This window comes from Aythya marila (assembly GCF_965140915.1).
Source record: "Aythya marila genome assembly, chromosome: 1".
Lineage (NCBI taxonomy): Eukaryota > Metazoa > Chordata > Aves > Anseriformes > Anatidae > Aythya > Aythya marila.
Genome location: NC_139042.1, coordinates 71508447 through 71533555, shown reverse-complemented (window position 1 = coordinate 71533555; position 25109 = coordinate 71508447). Strand labels below are relative to the sequence as shown.

At 36.8% G+C, this 25109-nt stretch overlaps 1 protein-coding gene across 1 annotated transcript; it reads left to right on the top strand.

Moving 5' to 3' along the window:
* Positions 1 to 3331: 3331 nt before the first annotated feature.
* Positions 3332 to 24478, top strand: LOC309891816 (interleukin-5 receptor subunit alpha-like; the record flags this gene model as incomplete). Its single annotated transcript, XM_082784670.1, has 10 exons — positions 3332 to 3434; positions 3820 to 3974; positions 4082 to 4229; positions 4862 to 4970; positions 5130 to 5317; positions 8347 to 8483; positions 15093 to 15237; positions 19198 to 19285; positions 21153 to 21243; positions 23773 to 24478. The coding sequence occupies 10 exons, from the start codon at positions 3332 to 3334 to the stop codon at positions 23890 to 23892; spliced, it is 1284 nt and encodes a 427-aa protein (XP_082640796.1). The 3' UTR covers positions 23893 to 24478.
* Positions 24479 to 25109: the final 631 nt, after the last annotated feature.

Genomic DNA, 25109 nt, shown 5'->3' with positions numbered 1-25109 from the left:
TATAGTTTTTTTTTTCTAATGCAATCGAATACTTTTTGAACAATTTTATTATTTTCTCAATCAAAATATAAAAAGTGATGTTCCTCATTTATTATTATTATTATTATTATTATTACTATTATTACTATTATTATTGCTTTTGTATTTAAGAGTAGTCACATAATCAGATCCACAAAGGTTTCAGAAATGCCTTTCTTCAGATGCATGGCCAGTGCACACGTCTACATTTCAGGAAATTCTCTAGTCTCTTGAATTCTTAAAATTAAGCAGTTCATTTTCCCTACACTAAAAGTAACTGCTCTAAGTTTTGCTTAGATTGGTTTCACTACTTTAATTTTCTGGCCCTAACCGTCTATTTCCCAGATTTGCCAGGTGGGTTTTGCACAATCACTATGTTCTCCACAGCTGTTCTGGTATATGGTGGGCAGCTTCTCATTTGTTACCACCCCTTAACATTACTCCATCCACCCACTGTTGCAGAACAAAAGCATTGCTGGGCAGCAACCAGCAGGCACAATGGCTATAGTTGAAGTTCAACGGTGAAAACAAGGGGACAAACAAAACAAAACAAAGCCAAAGAAACAAACAAACCAAAGACATATAAGCATAGTGACATTCTTTAATTATTAAGAATACTTTTGTAATAAGTGATTTTTTTTTTTTTTTTTTTTTAGATTATTTGTATTATCTATGTATTTTCTATCCCATTAAAATCTTTCTTTAAGTACATTTGACTAGAATTTATTTCTTCAGGGGAGAAATAAAGGACTAGAGAGTTCTTTAAAAAAAAAAAATCATGCAATTAATTTTATTTTGCACCTCATGGACTAAATTTTGGCACCATATGCTAACATAAAGCCCTTTGTAACAACACTACAAGCACAGAGTCTTGTCTGCTTATGTCTGAGAAAAAATGTTCTGGTACTCTGCTCATCTATGGTGGCATAAATGAAAATATGCTTTCTTTGACAAGTAGTGTATCGAAAAGCCTTTTACATATGGATGGCTTTTTGTTTCCTTGTGATCACCTTGGGTGTTCTTATTTTACCATGTTTTGCCTTTGCTGTGTTCTGGGGACTAATGCATTGTGTATAAACATAAGAGATGTCCTGTGGGGTCAGCCCAGTGGTGCACCTCCTATTCTGTCTGCAGCAATGGCAACAGGAGGTACCACTGGGATATATTCCACAACTTTGGCCACCTCTTGCAACCCAGAATTCACAGTTGCTAAATTAGAGATGTCAGAAGCTACTTTCATGCCTAATACTTTTTGGAACCTTTTCATAAACCTGCTTTCTGCCAGTTTGCCCAGTCCTATTCTCAGCCTGCTGATATTGTCTGCCATCACACTTCCTGTGGCTTCAAGGTGCAGGAGTTCATTATGCACTGAATAGAGATTGCCTTCAGTGCTGTACAAAAGGTACTCCTAGGAACACGCCGCCTTTGGGAAACAGCAGTGATCTCTCCTGAAATGTCTTTCTTTGACTCAAACCGTCTTTTTTTTTTTTTTTTTTTTTTCCCTAAGTTTATTCAGACTTTTAAAATCTTTTCTCTGCCCCTGTGTTTTCTCTCTCCATTTGAATGCAGTCAGTTATATTGCCACACAGATGATTTGTATTTTTGTTTCTAACACTGGAAGCATTTGTTATTTTAAAATTTATTTTGTTCCCTTTAGGGGACAAAATAGGGGGACTATTTTAAGTCCCTCTTCACTTGTGTTTTCCATAATTGTCACGTTACTGACAGCTACAAATATTTCAGTTTTAACTTGTTTAGTGTTTTCCACCCTCATTTTTCCCTTTCTACTGATTTAAATACATACATGTTCCTAAGACTACTTTTCGTGGCTTCACCATGGGAATGGATGAGATCTTTATAACCACTACATGTTGGGTTATAAACCCATGAAACCTTGTTTTCATTTTACATTTTCCCTGACTTTCACTCTTGCTACAAACAATACCATTCCAAGGGTATCATTAAAGAGCAGCGAGAGCAAGCATAGCTTATCCTTTCCCTCTCTGGGCAATCAGAACTGTCTTATTTCCCAGGCACACCAAGCAGAGAAAAATACTTTTTTATTTGCTGTGCACATGGTCAAATGCCCTGATTTTGCACACACACTGCAGCTGTTGCTGCTGCCATAGCTGAGACAAATACCAGAGAGAACCAGGTGGGGGAATCTCTATCTTAAAGCATTTTGTCATGATTTTTCATAGCACTTCATAAACAACGTCAACCTGAGAACTCTACAACTCATTAAATGACCTCTTGCTCACTGCATTGCACCAAAATAACTTTATAAATGTATGCATATGTGCATGTGTATATGCATATATATATATATATAATTATTTTTTTTCCCCAGGTTACCTTATTGTAAACTTTTTTGGGGTGTGCTGAACACATTTTCCTGTACATGGCCACTGCCTCCTTTTAGGCAGCAGCTCCAGAGGTCTTTTTGCTGATTCCTGGATAAAACAAAAGCATGCATGAGTGTGGATTTAGTACTGAAAACATTCAAAGCTATGGTAATTCGTAGTTGTTGAGTGAAAAGCACAGAACACAGAAGCTTATTAATTCTGTGGAGAACTGTTTGAGAGGTCGTCTTACAGCAAGAGAACTGCCTTTGAATGAACAGTCAGCCATCAGAGAAGCATCAATGTGTATATCTTTCTAAAAACAACTTCGACCAGTGTGTTATCTGTTTGCTCACTCTATCCCAAAGTTTGCAAATGTGGCATATTCTTACTGATACTCACTTTTGAAAATGGCAGGATTCATTTATCTTCTCCTCAGATAGTTACCATTCATTTTATCCTAAAGTAGACACCTAAAACAGGTAATGTGAATCACAACCTAGAAGTGACAGTTGCTCTACTGCCACTAGAGGCTAGAGGACTCCCACAGATAGAGCTGATGTTTCTGTATCCATCTAAAGTTATCTTGGATGATTCCCACCCAAGCTGTCTGCTACCAGGCACTATCAGTAGTGTCGTTTCTGTGATCTTGCCATGCAAATTAAGCAGCGCCCCAATTCAAAACCAGCTCAGTATGGCACATGCATCATCCTTGGCCCTGGCACACAGTTAAAGACTAGGTTTAAATACAAACATCCTGATAATAGAAGACACAGACCAACAAGACCCATTGACAAAGAGTTATTTCATGCTTACTTCCTATATTTTGAACATAATTTAAGTGGTTAAGTTACTGTTTCATATTATTTCACAGATGCAAAACGAAAACATCATGTTCTAAGAGTTTTTCCAGCCAAACTTGCAACTAGAGAGTCTCAATTTCTGCAGACCTGTGGCCCAAAGCATTTGCTATGGCACATGTTACATTTGTTCCTGTCGTGCTGATACTAACTTTATTACAGCATAAAACACTGTTTTCCACTGGCCTGGCAAATGGACAACCAGACGTAGTGGGTAAGTAACATATTCAGTGACAGTTCATCCTATGTTAACCATCCCAGATGTCTGATTAGAACTTCTTGCCAAAGTTCCCATCCCAGATGTCTGATCAGAACTTCTTTTCGAGGCTCTTTCTACAGCCAGTGGATAGACATAGAGATCAAACCCATAGGAAAATTCTCCAGGATAGTTAAAAGTGAATCACCTGACATTTTGGGAGCTATAGATAAGTAAATGTAAATCTCACGTTAAAGTCACATTACTGAATATGACAACCTGCTCCATGTGAGAACAGAGCTCTCAGGGATCTGATGAATGTGCAAGCCTTACTGGAAGCAAAATCCTTTGTCTATGCAGTTGGGGTTAGGTCTTCCACTGTGTAATGTCATTATAATTGCAGATGAACTTGGGCTACATAATGATCTTCAGATTACCAAATATGATTCCAGAGTTATTCTGTCCTGGAACAATAACCTGACAGAAGAAGAGACAAAGAAGTACCGTGTGAAGTATATTTTGAGTTACACATTCTTCAATACCTCTTATGAAAGGAAAGTAAGTTCCACAGTTACACACAGTTTAAAGTGAAATCACACATTTGGTAACTGAATTTGCATCATTTTCCTTTCAGTACTTAGTACTGTCTGTCCTTCCCTCCTTAGGAAAGACTACAGGAAAAGAAAAAGATAATACGTCTTGAGTTACATTCCGGTTTTAACGCTAAAGTTAAAACACAGCTTTTTGCAAAAGAAACTGAAGAGCTAATTAAGGAAAGTGGCTGGACAGAATGTACTTACAAGGCTCCTCCAGGTCTGTTATTTCTTGCATGTTGTTAAGACATAAAAGCACTCATGATAATATTCTGTCTTGGAGTCATATTGCTTCTAAAACCCCATTTATGACATTTTTTTGGTATGGATATAGAAAAATGACTCGTAGCATCTTGAAATATTATGGAATTATTTTAGGCATGTTCAGATTCAGAAAACACTAGCCCCGCTGCATGAGATGTCAGAACAACCCAAGCACTCCCTCCATCTTCCCTGACAGCTCCTATGTCTGTTGAGATTGCTTTCTGTATTACCTGGCTTCAAGAAAACTTAAAAGAGTAGAGACCTTCAGCTAGTATTCCAGATATTTTATTTTATTTTATTTTATTTTATTTTATTTTATTTTATTTTATTTTATTTTATTTATTTATTTATTTTATCTTTAACTGTGTTAACTATGTTTAACTGTGCTTTTGGTGGTAGCCAAAGTGCTTCTCAGTTATCATGTCCTCAAAAGCTGAAAGATCCATTTGTTCTCATCCACCAGTTATCCTCCAGAAATAAGGATATCTGATGGGTTTGTAAAGGCATCCATCATGTTGTTATTAGAAAATTCATATAAAATAAACATCATATTTTCACTTATTTTTTTTTCTGATTTCTTTGTTTCAGTATATATTCAGAATCTTTCATGTATCATATATAATATTTCTTTCTTCAATTGCACCTGGCATGTTAAAGCAGAAGCTCCTGCCGATATCCAGATTTTTTTTTCATACAGGTAAAGACCTTGTGCAAAATAAGTATAAAACCGTTTTTTTTTTTGTTTGTTTGTTTGGTTGGTTGGTTTGTTTTGTATACTTGCTTAACCCAACTCTATTATACCTTGTCTAAGGTTTCTTGTAACTTCATCTACAACACTCATATTTTCTTCCGACAGACAGACAGGAAAAGATTTTGAATGCCAGCAATATATAAAAAATGCAAGGAAGAAAAATATTGGATGCCACATGAAAGACATATATTTCCAGCCATCAAGAAAAATCAAATTAAATATATCTGTAACAGATCTGAAAAATAATTCAAGAGGACTTTCTTATTACAAAGCTCTTCTACCTCAGAAAATAGGTAAGTATTGTCCATTATTGCCAGTTATGAAAAGTTCATTTATTAATTATTTTGTTGGTCTTGAAGCAAAGAAATAAAAGAGGGAAGTGTGAAAAATTCAAATATTATTTCTAACTTTCTATGCATTTATATCTCTGAGAATTTAACACAAAAATTAAAGAAAAGTAACTGTGGCTCAGAGGCTTTTATTTATTTTTCTCTGAAGTAATACAATTGTTTATCTATAATTGTCTTTTAAAAATGACATAAAATCACAATAAAATGTGATAAATGAAAATGTCATAAAAATCACAATATTGTGAGAAAATGTTTTAAAGGTTTCATTCCATGCAATTTGAAAAAAAAAAAAATCTCTGCTTTTCTCCAGTTCTTCTCTTTTCTATCATTTTTTCTTTTATAGTTCTGAGGAAAGGGATAAAGAAAAAGGAATATAAACCCACAAAAGTCTCACTAATAACTGATCTGAGAATATGAGTGTTCTCAAATACCAGTAACATTTCTATTTATCTATGAAGGCATTTTTCAGTTAAAATTATTTTTGCCAGTGATTTTTAACTACTGGCAGTCCTGAATGATCAGATTACTTTATTTTTCTTTACTTCATCGTGATGTTTAAATTAATCCCACTAGTGAGAAATTCTTCTGAGTTTTAGCACAGATTATAGACTCAAATACTTTAAATCATGAAAGTATTGATCATATTTCAAACCTGTGACTTGGGAATTGGGGATAACTCAAATAAAAGCAAAAACTCATTAAAAACTATCAAATCTATCCTGAGCTAGGTCTCTTTTATTCTTATACAGTATTCTCTTTTGTTCTCATACTTTATAATTATTGGTTTTACCAAAATAATTATACTGCAGTCAGAATCAGCTAAAAGCAATATGTTCTGCTTTCGCACAACGACATATTTTCAAGGAAATACATGTAAGTTCTTCCACCCTCCCCCCCCAAAAGAAAAAATCTGCAGGACACTGTGTTAGGTGTTTCATAGCTGAACTGGGAGGAGCTCACTTCCAAATTGTCTGCATTACAATCTCCTCCCTCCTGTTTAGAGCTATATCACTGCCTCCCCTTTGCTGAGGCTAGGCCACCAGCACTTCCTCCCAGCCCATCCTGACATTTCCATTGAGTCATAAGCATGGCTGCATGCCAGCCACAGCTGGTTCAGCCAACAGCTTCCCCTCCTGTCCCAGTGTAGAGCACAAATCTACCTTGCTCCTAAAATCCATTGCCAAAGTTTGGTAGCGTGCAGCAACCCCAAGGGTGTTTGCAGGTGATGCTTTTCCACACATTACAAATCATGGCATTGCCCTTGCAAGGCTAGTGTTGCAAGTCAGTGCTGCCCTCTCCACCTGAGAAGCCAGTTGCACCCTTTGTACCACACTCATCAGAAAGGCTCTTTTGTGCTTGGCTTCCCTTCTTCAACTGGAGCACACCCCACTGGGCTTCAGCCAACCTTGTCCTGTCACTCTCCTGGAGGTGCTGTGGGGTGCCAGCCCTTGCAAGCCCAGTTCTTGTCACATACCATGACATGCTTCCTGACTAAGCAGGACTTGTGCTTGCCCTGTGCTGCACACAGCCCAAGATAACTCAGCCCTAGCTGCCAATGTGGCTGAAGAAATTTCCTTCTTTAGGGTTGCATTCCTACTCTTGGTACACTCACAGCAGGGTGAGATGCTCTGGAAATAATATCTCAGAGGTGGAAACATTTTTTTACCACTGCCAAACACAAAATAGCTGCTGTTCACCTTCCTCACCTTTCATGGCTGGGGTACACCTCGACCCTTAAGGCTGGTCTGTGCCAATAGGGTCAGTTTCAGGGGCAGGCGGAAGAGAACAGCTTTACAAGCCTGAGGTTGCGAAAGAAGCTTTTGCTAACTTTGTGGAGCCTGCCTCAGGCTCAGAGAGGAGACTTCTCAAGATGGGGAACAAAAAAGAAAAGCCAAACAGGAAACCTTAACATGATACAAACTCTTGTAGAGGTTCATGCAGCTGCAGCTGCAGGAAAACACACGCAGCTGCTTTATGGGGGAGCAGTGTTGCCACTCTCCCTCTTTCCTTCTGCATCTCTGTCTTCTTAGTGCCATGCTGCAGCCATGCCAGTCTCAGGCCTTACCATCTCTGTCCCCACAGCCCTGTGGTGAATACATGCCTCTGCTGGAAGAGCTTTTTTGGAGGACTGCAGCTGTGGTTCCTCCCTTTGTGGCAATGCAACAGCAACTGCAGAGGGGTCATGCTGCTTGAGCGCTCCAGCACACACCTGTACCTGACTGAGATCAGTGCCCCAGCACTCGCCATGCTAGAAATTGGTTATCTAAACCAAATGCTAAAATCCATGGAAGCAAAACATCCCTTGCTACCAACCCTGCCCACCTTCCCTGCACAGAACACATGGCCTCTGCAGGCCTTGCAGTTCATGATGAGACGTGGTGGGGTGGGGAATTATTCTTTTATTGTTTATATTTCCTAAGCCTGTCTTGCTCCAAAGGAAAACATTTCCTCCATAGCAAGTGCTCATGTGCTCATTTGAAAAAGAAATAGAAGTTTTAAGCATGTGTAGCAGAACTCATAAAGTGAATAATACTTGCCAGAAGCTGCTACACGTCAGTGAGAACTGAAACTCCACTTTTTCAAAGTTAAACCACTGGACTCATAGACAGACGTAGGGTATCCCACAAGACACGGTGGAAATAATCCTAAACCACCTAAAGCCTACTCCGAGGTCTTCTTGACACCCTCCAAAACTCGGTGAACACAAAGGGCCTGCTCCTCCTGCCTGGAAAGTTATATGAGAAAAAACTGCTTCCCTTTATTTTGAGGCGCAAATGGATACCACTTAGTGAGCAGCACTTTTAAAGAAATCATCTTGTTCACTGAGTGCTTGCTCTGCCTGTGGGAAACTCCAGTTCAAACAGGCAGTTGTCTATTATAAAGACCAATGTACTGTGTTGTTGTTGTTTTGCATCAGCAGAAATATGAGAAACAACATGAGGTACAGAAGAAATTTCTGTGCTTATTTTCAGAGAAACTCAACCCGCCGATCAACGTCTCAGTTTCCCTGGAAAACAGAAGTATTAAAATTCACTGGAAACCCCCGCCTACCGTTGGTTCAGCAAGTAACAACTGCTTCATGTATCAAGTGAAAATAACGGACCATAAGGTAATCATTCTGGGGGCAATGTACTTACTCCCCATAGCATAATTTATATAAAAATGAGGCATACTTTGAGCTTAAAGGAATTAAAACTCAAACAACTTTAAAGAAACCTTAAGATCATTCTTAAATAGCCCAGCATTTTTTGTCTTTCTGGTCAAAAAGAAAATTTTAGGAAGTTTTTTCAGATTCATTTTTGCTTTCAAGTGGACTGCTTTTTTGTTTTGTTTTGCTTGTTTTATTTTTTACCTTTCATCTTGAATTCCAATTGTACATTAACATCACTCAGATTAATGACTTTTTGCTATTGATAAAAAGACATCAATTTGTGAAAACTGAGAAACAGAAGAAAGGGTAAAAACCTTTATTTCAGAAAGGTAGTTTTCAGCCAGAAGAATATGTTATTGAAAGATGCTGAATATCACTGTTCCCATATCTTTTCCATCCAAAGATTAGACTTGCATATTTTACCTTTTTTTTTTTTTTTTTTTTTTTTTTTTCATACAAGGAAAAACTGGATGGCTACAGTTGCACTGTAAAGATACTGTATGGTGTGTTTTTCCATCAGTTTGTTCACTAATATGTATTGGTCAGGCTCCAGCTTATCTCATTTGTTCTGGAACTGCAACTATCTTCTATTCTACAGAAGTAGTATACAGATTTATTCACTCTTAGCAGCTCTTTTCCATGTATAAATATTCAAAGCTATTTTCAGAGTTTTTCTGAAGGATGTTAAACATTTTTAAATGTTATTTAAAAACATTGAAACACTTTATATCTTTTGTTTAGTGTTTGTTGAGATGTTCCTAGTTAAATTAAGTTTTTGAATCTAAACTATGTATTGCTTAAAAAAAAAAAAAAGATGCTAAATGTGAAAAGTAGGAAAACACTTTTACGAATTCAAGATGATGATTATGAAGATGAAAGGACTGGAGCACCTCTCCTATGAGGAAAGGCTAAGAGAGCTGGGAATCTTCAGCCTGGAGAAGAGGAAGCTAAGGGGGATCTCTTCAATATCTATAAACACCTGAAGGAAGGGTGCAAAGAAGACAGGGCCAGGTTCTCTTCAGTGATGCCCAGTGCCAGGACCAGAGGCCCTGGGCACAAACAGGCCCACAGGAGGCTTCCCTTGAGCACCAGGCAGTGCTCCTGTGCTGGGTGATGGAACCCTGGCACAGGCTGCCCAGAGAGGCTGTGGGGTCTCCTCCTTGGAGGCCTTCAAAAGCCACCTGGAGATGGGCCTGGCCTCCAGAGGCCAGACAGCCTCACCTGTTCTGTGGCTTTTTGAAATTACACTTTTTTTTTTTTTTTTTTTTTTTTTTCTTTAAATAAGCTGAGTGTAAATAAGATTCTATCATACACCAAGAATTTTGAATCGGTTTCTGCCTGGATAACATCTGTGTCTTCTTGATGTTCCACCTGAATCTTAAGATAATATGTATAAGTATTTTGTTTGAAAAACGCTTGTAGATATTTCAAAACACTCCCCCACCTAGACAGAAACTGAACATGTATTTGTTTTGAAGTGTAGCTGCAAAATGTTGCATTTTAACATGGAATTAATTACTTGTAGAAAGGCACTATTCATAGAATGATAGAATCATATAATCATAGAATCACAGAATCACAGAATGGTATGGGTTTGAGGGGAACTTAAAGATCGCCCAGTTCCTTCCCCCTGCCCTGGGCAGAGACACCTCCCACTAGACCAGGTTGCCCAAAGCCCCATCCAGCCTGGCCTTGAACACCTCCAGAGATGGGGCATCCACAGCTTCTCTGGACAACCTGTTCCAGAACCCCACCACCCTCAGAGTAAAGAATTTCTTCTTAATATCTAATCTAAACCTACCCTCTTTTAGTTTAAAGCCATTCCCCCTTGACCTGTCACTCCACCCCCTGACAAAGAGTCTCTCCCTGACAGCTTTCCTGTAGGCCCCCTTTATGTACTGGAAGGCCACTGTAAGGTCTTCCCAGAGCTTTCTCTTCTCCAAGCTGAACAACCACAACTCCCTCAGCCTGTCCTCACAGGAGAGGTGCTACAGCCCCTTAATAATCTTTGGAGCCCTCCTCTGGACTCATTCTAATACTTCCATGTTTCCCCAAAGCTGAACACATTACTCCACGTGGGGTCTTATAAGAGCAGAGGGGAAGAATCACCTCCCTCTCCCTGCTGCTGGCCATGTTGCTTTTGATGCAGCCCAGGGCACAGTTGGCTTTCTGGGCTGCAAGCACACACTGCTGGCTCATGTTGAACTTCTCATTAACCAACAACCACAGGTCCTTCTTTTCAGAGCTGTTTTCAATCCATTCTCCACCCAGCCTGTATTTGTGCTTGGCATTGCTCTTACCCAGGTGTAGGGCCTTGGATTGGCCTTGACGAACTGTGTAAAGTTCTCACAGGTCCACATCTCAAGCCTCAGAAACTCACAAGTTCCTCTGGATGGTATCCCTTCCGCCCTGTGCTCTGAAGCTGTAGATTAAAAGCATATGATTTCCTGCCATCAGAATAACACTATGTTGACTCTCAATGTACTCCTCAAAACTAAACCAGCTTTGCTAATTTAAATTGCAATATTAATTTGTTGCTAAAATTTGTAATTAGGTTTCACCCTTGCAAAGTTTTTCTCTCATACTTAATTCATGTTATATTCAGTGAATTATTCATGTGAAATACATGTGAATCCTTGCAGGATGGTGCTCACAATTTACATGTCAATGTTGTTATTTCTAGATACATCACTAAAATAATCACTTCTGTTGTTTACATACTTTATTATATATTTAATGATCATTCATGTTGTATCAGCAGCTTCTCTTAGTTTTAACACTAAAAAATAGAACAATGTTATAGTTTTGCTTATGCAGCATGGTGACAATATGGTGGCATTGCCAGCTGGTGGTTTAAAAGTACATAGCAGTAAGAGCTGAAATGTTTTCAGGCAGATTCTCATTTGCACTCCCAAAGAGTTGAAGGCCAAGCACTTAACTCAACATATGATACTAAAAAACTCAGATATGTGTTTGAATGTGAATTTTCTGAATCTTTGGTGTTTTCATTCAAGGTCTCTTTTAAGCTGTGTGTTTCTTCAAGAACCTAAATCTTAGCTAAGATGCCTGAATGCGCAGTATTGTAGCAATAAAAGGCTTATCTAAGCTAATGATACTATTCAAGTCTGAAAGAACAAGTTAATATATATCCCATTCTTCGTTAGACACAGTAGAAAGGAAAAATAAAATAAGGTAGGCAAATTACTGGACACATAACATTATTTTCATATATTACATCAGGGTTTATTAGTTCAGATGTTTGGTTTATTAGCTAATTCTGATAAACAGCTTCCAGAGCTGCATTGGATCTTCTCATATTCACATATGCCCCCACTGCAGCACATGGAAAAGGTGTTTGGGTCTGTATGTGGATATTGGACCTCTCAGTTCTTTTTTTTTTTTCTTTTTTTTTTTTTTCCCCAGAATAAAGACAGCTAGTCTCCTTCTAGGCCACCTCAGCACATAGTTATCATCTCCTTAACCATTCCCTAGTATAACACTTCAAAACTCATGCTAGATGCATCTGCGGGCTTTCTCCTGCCCTTTCACTAAACTCCTAATCTTTAACAGCTGGAAGCAGAGTGAGCAAGGGAGGTTCATGCTGGATCCTTGGTATGCTGCTCAGAAATGTGCTGGAGCACTTCTGATCCTTTCCTGCCAATGCAGGCAGGTTACTTTGCCATTTCAAGACACAGAGCAAGTGAAGTAGAAGCAGGGAGGGCCAGGAGTAAGAGGTCCTTTGTCAGCCCAGGGCTAGGATGTGCCTGAGTTGAGTAGCAGGGTTCTGCTCTTTATAGTTTGCTGCTGCTGCCCCTTTCCAGCTTCCTAACACCTCCGGCCCTCTGGAAGGAAATGTCAAATGCATTAAATTTTCCAGCATCTTTATTTACATGGAGTAAACCTATTCTATTTTTCTTTTCTTACACAGTTGTTCCTCTGTTTTCTACACATATGCAGGATATAAACAAAGCAAAGGAAACAAAAGGAAAATTGGGGTGCTGGTGGAAGAGAATAAACACCTACATCAGCGGAAAATTGTTGAGCTTTTTTTTTTTTTTTTCATAGATTAGATGGTTGGGGAGATAGGAGAGAGTCAACCAACAACAAAGCGTAACATGTGAGGGCACCAGCTAAGTGAAGGATCTTTGAGGCAGATTTGAGGAGAATCAGGATAAAGGGTAGTAATGGTTGAAAGGTAGTTACCTAGCAAAGTAGCACAAAATTGAGACACAAAGGTAAGGAAAAAAACTGCAGCAGTGTTACAGGAGACATGGGAGAGAGATGAGTGGAGCAAGACTGAGGTTCTGTTTCCTGGTCAAATCCAGGTATTAATTATTTTCAGATAGACTTAATTACTTGAGGTATTAGGGTATTCCATAAACAGGGTTGTGGATATTTGTTTGATATTTATCCACCTAAGAGGATAATGATTAAAATATGAAAGTCTATATTTATTTATTCTGAATACTAGAAGAGATGACCTGCTGAATACTCATGTGTACAGACAATATTATTGTGATACAAACAGATAAATCTTAAAATTAGATAGTTAAGTCTACAGGTGACTGAAAGCTAGGAAGGGTTAACAAGCGGTATGGAGAATAAAATCTGAATTTGAAATTTTGGGTAAGTTTGAAATCAACAAGGCAAAGTTAAGTAATAGGGAAAATCCTACGATTAGGATGTATAGGTCAAATCTGCAAAAAAATAATTTTTTTTTTTTTTTTTTAAAAAAGAGGAATTAATGTGAAGGCAACAAAGCTGAAGAAAAAAGGTCTGTGGATTACATTGAACCACAAACTGAGTCAATAATTTTACGTTATTACACAAAGGTCAAAAGTTATTAAAGTATATATGATAGGCATGTCACATGTAGGTCATGACTAATTCTTCCTTCTAGATGCTAAGTTTCACCTGGAGTCTCAAATTGTGCTTTGGGCACCACCACAAAATATAAATATATTGTAAAAAGGTTCAGAGAACATTTACCCTAAACCTGTCCTTCAGTCTCCACCACCTGGAGCATGTTTTCAAAACTTCTGCTCATTTTGTCAACATTTTACAAGCAGAAGCTTTGAAGACATGCTCTAGGAGGACACCGTCTAGAGTAAAGGAGTGTCAGTAACTTGTGTGAACCCTCCTCTGGTACATAAAAGGATATTAATGAGAGCATAGGTATCATACTTACTCATGACTACTTGTGAGTAAGATAAATAGCGATTAGCTAAATTTAAAGCAAGAAAAACAGGCTAAAAGTTAGGACAAGTGTTCTAATTCCAAGGAAACTCTAGCAAGGCAACAGGTTTTCAAGCCTGCTTGGGGTGACTCTTATTGAGTTACAGATAGTAGGTTAGGCAAGAATCCTCCAAGAATGGTCTGGGTGTAGCAACATTTGGTCTACCATTTTTTGGTCTCACTGACATAAGATGGCCTACATAATTTTACAAGATGTCTTTCATTCTAGCACTTTGGTAATTTCTTACAATGACATTACTTTATTATTGTCTCCTTAGGAACAAATGGTCAGGCACAGAATGTAGTGAGCACTAAAACATCGTACGTGTAGTTTGCTGTTGAAAGTCCTCATATCACACATGTTTACTTACTTTGAAAACCTTAGCATGTATGCTTTTGGATCTGTTTCTGGCAACAGATCTGGAAACAGGGTCACAAAGAGTGAAGGAAGAGAAAGAAGTTGGGTGATACATAGCCAAATCCATACTGTGATCAATATAAGGAAAGCAGTAGGTCACCTTTTCTTAAAGTTGCCCTAATTATGCTTTCCTAACCCCAACGATGCAAAGATTCTGTGCTCATTTATTTCTGAGATGTGTATTCAGAAATACTATTATTCTTTGCAAATTCCTAACATTAATGCCGATTTTTTTTTCTGAGCAGAAGCTTCTTGTCTTTTTACTTTTTTTTTTTTTTTAATTTAATTTATTTTTTTTATTCTTTTCTTGATTTTTTAGCATTGTTTGTTTATTTTACCTAGCTCCAGTTTTCAAAGTTGGTAAATGATTTTGAGAACCCTCTGTTATAGACTGTAGTGAACCTTGCATATGTTTAATCTTTTGAAGTGACATGCTTTCATTTATAGACACAATTAAGGATGTTTCAAAATAGTCACTAAAATAATGGAGAACCCTCACCATTAGACAGTTGAAAACTGAAAGCTTTTTTTCTAGCAGAAAACTAAAAACAGCACACCACCCACTACAAAAGCTTTGAAACTTGTGGATTCATTATTACTGTATTCATCCTATGTTTGGCGTGAGAAAAAAAAAAAGGGAATAGGTGCTTTCAGATTCTGACCATTCACACAGCTGATACTTCCTTCCATCTTTTTAGTTTTAACCTCCTGATCTTTAACCTGAGTTGAGTTTTAATACATGCCAGCTAAAAGACAGATTGTGTCAGATATAAACACTTTTTTTTTTTCTGAAAATCTCTTTTTATTAGGTAAGTGACATTGTAGTTAAGTAGTATTTGACATCCATAGAATTTTATCTGTTTCAATTGCAATGTGAAATCACCTAAAATAACCCCTTAAACCTGTCTTGATAGATTGTAAATGTTGCTGCAGAGAAATATGAGTATCCACTTCATAGGCCAGCAAAGAAATATACAGCACAAGTGAGGGCAAAGAAAGAGGTATGCATAAGAAACAAGATATGGAGTGACTGGAGTGAACCAGTGATTATTCATGATGGTAAGTTATCATGTATTTATCATTCATAACTCTTATCATTATATATTAGTATAATTTAGCATATTTACTTTCTGTTCTCTTTGCTGTACTGTATTATTATTACTGTACTGTAGCAGTATGTGGAAGTCCATGCCATGCACCAGGTCACACAGTTCTACATGCTGTGGGGAAATGTACCGTTTGATCTAATAGGTTAGATCTAATGGGTTAATAGCACAGGACTGTTCTCCCGGTGTGATTTTTGGCAGCCTTTAGAAAACAAAAATGGTCAGCAGCTGCATGGCTCACAACATCCCCCTGCCTGTTCTGCAATGGACATCTTTATGAATGCTTTCAGCTGAAGACAGTAAGCCAAGAAACACATGAATGTCATAAAGCTCATCAAATCATGTAGTCCTCAAGGACTAAATTTAACATATTTCTGTTACTGTATCAGGAGAATAATCTCTCATCTGACAGAGATAGGAAGTAGTTACGCTCACATTCAAATATATGTGCTCTGGCTCTCACAGTTTGCTTTAGTACAAATTAAACAAGAACCATGTTTTTTCCTTGACCTCCTATGACAAGATTTTAACGTTCATATGCTAACAAGTGACTCTTGTGCTTTCCATGGTTAGGAAAATGCCTCCACGTACAGCAGCTTCATAATGTCAGGTTGGGTAAAGGGGAAGTTGGATAATAGAATGAGTGACACTCAATATCTACACAGAGGAATGTACAGACTTGTCTCTGCATGTTAACATGAAAAACTGTTGAATGCTATTGTTAATAACATGATTCAAGATAAATATTTAATGTATCAGACTGTATTTTTGGCATATGTCTTTTTGATTCATTGAGTTTCAAATACATGTTTATCTGAGGATACAGGAAACACAAGGCCAGACATTAATATTTTTGCAATGGATTGAAGGTAAATTCACTCAGAGGGTTTATATGATGCAGTCTGTCTACTCCACCAAATGCCTTACCACATCCCACTATTCTGTTGGCACCTCTCAGCTACCATCTCTGCAGTCCAGATTCATTCACTTCATTTCAGAAGCATTTCACTTCTTAAATAGTCAGAGAGAGGAGCTTCATGTGCTCACTATGGTGAAGGAGAGGACACATTTCAGCCCATCAGAAACTTGAATTGCCTTTCGGAAATGCTTCTTTCTTCTCATTGAAGAGAGTGTGAGCTTTGGACATTAACATGCAGAGAGGTCTTCCTGGTGCCTCATGTCAGGCTGATAGTCAGTGGAGGGAGGGGAAATTAGAAGGGCTTTTCCTAGTAGGGAAATGTAGGTTTACTCATTCTCTGCCATCCCCTCACTAGAAAAAGGAAATGGAGTTGAGCAGTTATCCACCCTGATTCCAGCCTACCAAACCTTTCAGCAGCTGCAGCTGTCTGACTTTTCAACACCGTTGGTTTCCCAACTTCCTCTACAGCTGTTGTTGGAGCTTAACAACCACAGCTTGTTTCCTTTCCTTCAGAAAAGTTTGTGGAAGACAAGACTGCAATTGCATATAATATGTCATATCTCCATGTGTTCAGTGCAGCAAGTTGATTTACCTATGGCGCATACTGCACATATGCACAAGTTCATGTAATATGCCTATTTCCCTTCTTCCTTCCTGTATTCAGAGAGGATTAGTGGTTTTTGTAAAACAAATCTATGGAATATATTACACTGAGGGATCGCATGCTCAGGCAAACTTCTTTAGGCATCTATTTTGATACCTAGAAAGAGTTTTCTGTCCATTTTATTTTGTATTCTGTTGAAATGATTTTGGCTGTTTTTAATTGGGAATACATATAATAAATAGACTTTATGTAGTGCATTTTAATGCTGTCTAGATTTTATTTATTTATATTAAAAAATATGTTATTATTAGTATCATTCATGATAATTTCATGCAAGTCACATACTTAATTTCACAGACACAGTTATTTTTAAAATATTGAGACTTACCATGTAGTAACTTGAAATGAAAAACATCCATTCAGTATTTTATTTTGGAATGTGTCATTTTTTCTGCTGAAAGTTTTGAAGCAATGTGGACTGACCTGCTTTTTGTTTACTTCCACATGACGTTCTGATGTTTCATCTGGAAGTTAAGTTACATTTCTTTAAGAATGCATTTTTAAGAGGCATTTTATCCTCTACTTAAAAAAGCTGAAACATCAAAATGAAATAACATAATTCAAGACATAACTAAAATATTTGTTCTAAAATGTTCATTTGACATGAAAAGAATTTGTTAGTTTTCTCATGGGAAACACATTTGTTTTCCATCAAAATTAGCATATGCCCTTGAAAAATAAAACAATTTAAACTGAACTGTTCAGTATAGAAACTTTCTGCTGAAAGAGAAATGTTTGATCAGCTTTATTCATATATAGAAACTTGAAATAATTGGTCTAATTTTTAGAGCTTCTGAGCATTCATAGATCACTTTGAAGTTAATAGTAATTCAGAGGTGTTCTGAATTTTGCAGGCCAAGCCACTGTTGTATGTGACTAAATTTATACATTTGCATTTGAAAAAAAAAAGACAAAAAACAAAATAGCAAAACAAAATCAATCAATCAATAAAAAAAAATAACAACAACAACAACAAAACTTTAAAAGGTCTATCTCAAAGAATAAGTGCTTCTTTTTCTTTCACCTTTTCAAAATGTATGAGTTAAGAAAGCAAGAAGACCGAACCTCTTTGTGGTTTGGTTTGTATAAAGACCACTGCTTCCTCTTCTCTTGAGTGTGTACGTGATACAGGGTTAGCAACAGAATGTTGCAGAACAATCACCTCAAAATAAAGAATTAATGTTACACAGTCCAGAAAGTGTTCCAAACTTATTTTCTGAGCACTCAAAAGACAAGGGGAAAACTCTTGTCTTCAACTTAAAATGAATAAAGAATAGGTTAGTATTTTAGTAGAACATAAAGGTTGTTCTTACACTTAGTTCTATACAGAGGTTTGAGAGCTTTTTCATGGTTTTACATCAAATTTGTGGAAATTCATTTCCTTGGTTTTAACTGCAGGTGGATTCAAACCAGGAACTTTTATTCAAATCTTTTGTTCTTTGAATTTGATCTAGATTGGTCCTAAAACCATTGTTTAACTGGCCTAGGACCACTAACATTTTAAGAACTGTTCCTACGTGTTTTTCTTCAAAGTACTTAGTTCAAAGGAATCCAAAATAGTCATGGTTCTAAAGCTAGGTATCAAACAAAAATAAAATTTGCCAAAAAAATGCATTTTTAAGTCTATCAAAGACTTTTGTATTTTGGTATTTGGGGTATTTTAGAGGAGTGAATGCAAGGTAAAAAACCAATATTTTCTGAACAGTATAAATATGTATTTCAAAATGTTTACTTGCATTTCTTTAGGACTTTGCCTAACACGGTTTAAAAAGGTAAGTATAATGAAGAACAAATGTTGCTTCTTGAGTCAGAGAGAATATTTTGTTTGACAAAAAGCTTTTATTTTCATTTTACCTTAAACCAGTTACAGCTGTGAAGGGGTGAGGAGGCAGCAGCATGAGTCTTATGGTGTGTGGAGATGGGAGGTGGCAACATCAGGAATCCAGGAGCAGCTGGGGCAGCAGGAGTGTCAATGACAGATGAAAAAATGGAGCTGATATCCAGAGAAATCAGGGCTCAATGGAAACATGCAGTGAAAGGACAGGCCATGCACAGCGTGAGAGAAATCCAGGGAAAGGAAGGGATGGAGTCCATTTATGCAGAGGAACATGGGGATTGAGACAGCAGCAAAAGCTGAGGGCTAAAAGGAGGAGAAAAAAACAATGCTGAATGCAGAAGCCCTTGTTCCATCTAAAAAGCTTGGTGAAATATTTGTTTAAATCTTTAGCAGTACAGGAATGGTGCAATATTTATGAGTCATTAATATATAATTCATTCATTTATGAAATATCCTTTCCCACATTATTAACATTATCTTTCTTCTTTCTAAGGAAAGACAGTGGACATCATGCTGCTAAGCCTCACATTGCTTTGCCTTCTAATTTTCCTTGGAGGTTTGCTGATATGTGCGTGTAGAAGGTAATATACATTTCTGGAAGGTAATATAAACTGTTGGTATGAGAGCGGTCAGGGAAAAAGAGAGATGAAGGTAAGGGTCAGCAAACCATACTCAATGGAGTAAAGTCAAACACCAGTCTTCTCAGATGAATTATTGTTTACAAGAAACAGATAATTGTGCATTACCAGCTGTTGTTTTAACAAAGGTGTGCTAGATGTAAGACCACATCTACTACTGAGCAGTATCTCACAGATCCCATCACAGTCCCTGGAGCTCCAGTCTCACACCTAGATCTTAGCCATATCTCTGCCTCTGTAGACGACATTTTTCCACCTTAGTCTGACTTCTGTCTCTCACTGTGATTTTGCCCCATGGTCTTGTGGGTTCTGCTTTCAGGCCACCAGCACTAATCACACCAAAGACAAATTTCATTTCCCGTGTTGCCCAAGTTCATTTCATAATTTATGGGTATTGCCTACAATATTCTTTTCCTCTAAACTGAACAGATTACCAAAAAAAAAAAAAAAACAAAAAAAAAAAAAACAAAAGTGAAAGTCATTCTGACAGAAGGAATTTTCATTGCTGTACCATTAGTGGCCCTCCAACCATCACTAATAAATGCAGACAACTGACTTGACACCACTACTTTTCTTTTCAGTTACACATTGTTCCTATTGGCATAACAGAGCAGGCTTTCTGAGAAAAAAAAAACAAAAAACAAAACAAAACAAAAAAACAAAAACAAACAAACAAAAAAAGTTCAGGAAGGTAAGGTAACTCAAGATACCTTAGTATTTGTAACATGTAATATTTAAATGGAACCAGTGTTAAAAGTAAAATAATTAATTAATGACTAAAATAACTGCTGATTAAATGCTGATTAGGATAAAAGAGGTTACCATACATTCTACTTTCTTTTAATAAACAAAAACTCAAGAAACTGTGGCTATGAAAGAGTTAACATTAAAATACAATATCAAACGTTTCCCTGTGTGCAAGTAAAACATGTAATTGAGAGCCATCTGCATCTAAACATAAAAAAAATATTCTGGTCAAATAATGAGGATTGCTTTTGGTCTCAAGAGAGTAATTCAGCTGGTAGATCTCTTCTGTGATAAATTTGCATAGCATTGAAAACCAACAGATAATCCTTTGTGATGGCACAAAATGTGTTCATGAACTCTATGCAAACACCACTCACACTCAAGTTGAATTGTGCTAGACTTCAAATGAGTTAAAAGACATCTCTGATGTAATGCCTGTCCCTGTCCTTTATGTTTCTTTCTTTGATTAAAATATTTTACAGGTAATATTTTAAATTATTAAAATAGGAGTATTTTTTGTACTTGTCATAGTAGTATGCCATAAGCTCTTGCTTTTCTTGGAAGTCAAATGTGTGTGCATATCTATAGAGTCCTTTTAAATCTCTAGCTCTAGTTAAAACCAGTGAGGCAGAGGAAAAGCTGGAAAAATGCTGAGCAAAATGTCAGTAATGAAACAAAAAAACAAAATGTGTTATAGCTTTAGAAATGGTTAATGTCTGTTTAATTTAAATGTCTAAATCATGAACAATTTTTTGACACCTATGGAAACAATCTCCCCCAAAGTACTCAAGTTCCCTTTCTAGTCAGTGTAAAGAATTCAGAATCTCTGAAAGATGTTAGGCAGTTCCTAACCACCTCAATTTAGATGTGTTCCTTAGATTAATAATTTATTTCATGTGGGTCACAGACCATGCTCCACTTGTCTGATTATCTCCTCTCTGTGTTTAAGTTTCTTACTCAGTTAAACTGTTATCCAGTGTCCATTGCAGGTGCACCTATTGCAAAGTATTGCTTAATTCCTGCAGACATTTTAGAGTTGCATGTCTGTATCACTCTCTTGTAGGTATAGATGCCTGGAAGTTATAACCATGCCTGTTCCACATCCTACAGATAATATCATAACTTGGTTAGCTGCAGATGAGACTCACCACCAGGTAGAGTGTATCTGTACTTTTTCTCTCACTACACTGACACGCATGATATTACTTGCAATCAGAGTGGCACAGCATTGCATTTGGAACAGCAGGTCAGTATTAAGAAAAACTGGGAAAACGGTATGCAGAGTTCTTGTAATGAAGCCAAAACAAAAACAAAACAAACAAACAAACAAAAAAACACCAAAAAAGAAAAAAAAAACAAACAAACAAACAACAAAAAAAAAACATAGAGTGCTTGTGCAGGTTACAGGACAATGATTTCCATACAAACGATGGAGAAAGTCCTCAAGAGAATATTATGTCAAGTGTGCCTCAGAGAGGGCTTCAGCATAACCACACTCAATGGACCAATGTTTTAAGCAGCAATCACTATGACTCCCTGCAGAATAGGCATTATTACATGTATAAGCATGTGGGCAAGTTATCAAAGGAAAGAGTTTTGTGGCGAAGTGTAAATCATTGGCTATTTCATAATAAGCGTATACATACAGCAAGAGGAAGCTTAGCAATGCATGAAGTATATGCTACCTCAAGAGTACACCTGCTCCAAGGTAAATCATGGCCAGAGATATTTACTCTGGAAAATATTCCATTCTGCTAATGGAAGTTCAGTTGCTAGCTTATCTCACAGGAGATTAAAAATTTTCAGTCAACTGGACAAAACAGAAAATAAGTATTTCCAATATTTGTGTGACTGTAATTAATGCAGCTCCTTGGCTGGCACATTCAAGTCTTTTTATTACTGCCTGTGATTGTGTGAGTTAGAGGAAAAATGCGTTAGTCAGACAGTAGTCTAGATCTCTATAATTTTGGTGAAGCTACACAGTAAACTGTGCTATAGGAAGCACAGTAAGATTGTCTCTTATCTGGTTCTTCTGCAACACATGATGGAAAGGTGTGCCTTAACAGTGTGTTTTGGGAACATACCATTGAAATAGAAAACTGTTATGAGGAATTTCTCCATCCTGTGTTCAAAACATTTGTTTCAGTGCCTTTTTTTTTTTTTAATTTTTTTTTGATTTGTTTCATTCATTTTACTCTGTCCTATTCAACTCTGTTGCTGTACAGTACCTTGAAGATTTCTATTAGTGCGTTCAGGAATGTAACTGACAATTGCTAATGTAAGCTTCTATGCCACCTTCTTTTCTTCCAGGGGAAAAAAAAAAAAAAGTGTGCCTTTCAATGCTTTGTTGTTGTTGTTGTTTTTAATTAATTAATTAATTAATTAACTTAAATGTAAATATACAAGCATAACTACAAACCCTGATAGAAATTGTGGACCATCTAAATTCATGAATCACAACTAGATTGTAAGACAAGGGAAGTGAGTCCCCTCCCCTCCCATCGTGTCCCATCCCCTCCCCTCCTGTACCCTCCCTTCCACTAACCTCCTCTCTCGAAGGCAAACTTATAAATAAATTGTTGTCTATATGCCTAATGATATCAGAAATGACAAGACCGATGGCATGTGTTTTAAACTCACACCTGGAGTTCGTTCCACAAGCCTCAGCCTGGCTCCCAAGAGCAATCTGTGCTCCTCTACTTTATAGTCTCAGAAAAGAGAAGCCCAAGAGAGCTCCAGAACTATACTCAAGTCAAATCTTTCATTCTCAAGATTCAAAGTCATTTCTATGATATTTATGGCCAAAATTATTTTATTGAATTTGATCTAAAGGTGTCATATTTGCTACTTCTTCTATGCAAAAATCCTTTGGCACACTTTTCACGAGCAATGGCGTGCAAATTAACTAAAAATACCCCTTGTGATTATCACATATGAACTACCAGAATATAAAGACAAAATTATCATCAAACATATATTCTGTGTCTCCCACAAACATTGAACTGCATGCACTACTCTTCAGACATCTTTTGTATTCACTATATAAAACAAAAAATACAACAAATAATGACCACCACAAAAAATATATCAAATATTACTAACTGAGAAAGAAGACATCTCTGTCCCCAAACTATTACAAAACACCACACACTTTTGACAGGAAGACCTCAGCATATCTATGTAATTGTTGTCTAGATGATTACTACAAGTGGCTGAGATGTGTGTTGATGGCACATCTAGGAAAGAGAAATTGAATAAAACATATGGAACAGATCAGTACCTCAGATACTGCTGACACCCGAAATAGCAGTGACATTGGCTTTGGACATAATGTAAGAGTAAAGAAGATTGCAAAGAATGGTGCTGAGATAATCTGTTTTACCAACACATAAATACAACCACTGAAAGCTAGAGTGTGACTTTGACATAAACTCTAGGTATACGGTTATATCATCCTTCAAGGCAACAAGCAACAAAATAAAGGCTCAGAACAGTGAAGCAAATTTGTTTATGATCACCTATTACAGGGAGAGATCTCTGTAACTCAGTTATCATAACAGACGAAGTAATCTGTACTAACCCCAGATAAATCAAATAGCTTGTAATAAAATTCAAGCAGAATTTGTAGTACCATTCAATGCAGATGTTGTGCATAACAATTTTTTTTTTTTTTTATCCAACAGAAACAAATTTCAATGCAAATGGAAATGCACTCAGAGGTTGTTCTGGGAATACTAGAAGAGAATGGAGACAACATTCACCAACAGGGACATTTGAAGGATTTTGAATTAGAAGACCTGTAGGAGTGATATACCTTCTTTATTTACATGCAAGAGTTAACTTTCTGTTAGCTGGATGATATTCTGACAGATCTAAGAAAGGCTGATATTGGAGTTTGTCTGATACAAATAGTCTCTTACATTGTGCAACTCTTAAAATGAGCTCAAGAAAACACTGCCTTGTAGTTTATCTCTAACTACTACTGATCTTCAGCCCAGTAAAATTACAGCAGCCGAAACAGTATGATTGAATATTGGAGTCCACTTGGGTCAAGACAGAATCAGAATTTCTCTCCTATAATGCTGCAATAGTTTCCAAATAATGTCCAATAAACTACTGCCTTTGGACTGGTTCTTCATACAAATTCCATGCTAACTATTCAATGTCTGATTGCAGATATAAGAAATGATGGAAACAAGAAACATTTCTGGAAACAGCAGCAGAAGCTCACAAGGGTTCTTTAAAGTTCCAAAAATAAATTTCTGAGGTACTACATTGTACGAGTAGACATTAACTAGAAACAGTCATGTGAGATGACATAAGGTTTTTAAATGCGATGGACTTAATCCTTTGTAGTTAACAAAAGCAGAAAATCTTTGACAAGGTAAAGAAAACAATATTGTTGATGTATCATAACTGTTTGAATAAATATAACTCAGAGAATTAAAAGTTCAGAACTGTCTAACTATTGCTATTTTTTTCCCCTATTTTTGAAGAAATTGTTCTAATTCCATGAAACAGTATCCATGAAAATTCATTATGAGGTACATAACTGGGGCAGACTCTTTGAACTGATACCTAAGACAGTGTTTGTTTGACTACAAAAGAAGGGATATAGGGCCTTGATCTTGCAAGGAAGACATATTTCTGTAGACTTTTTCTGTAGGAGGGCAATACAAGTAAATGTATTGACTTAAGTTAATGATGAACTTAATTTTCTGGAGGGCTAGGAAGCAACATGAAAAATCCTTGTTTTCTTTTCTGGTAAAATTTCTTCTTGTTCAAAGCAATTTTGGTTGAAGGCAATATTTAATTTCACTTGATATAACAACTTTTGTGTTACTTTAGGGACAAATACAAAAATTTTGTGAAATTTTTTGAAACATTTAGTAACTAAAGTGTTGGACTCAATGATCCTTATGGGTCCCTTCCAACTCACGATATTCTATGATTCTGTGACTAAATTAGATTCTAAATTTCTAAATTAGATAGTATATCATAGTATTGATATAGTATTGAT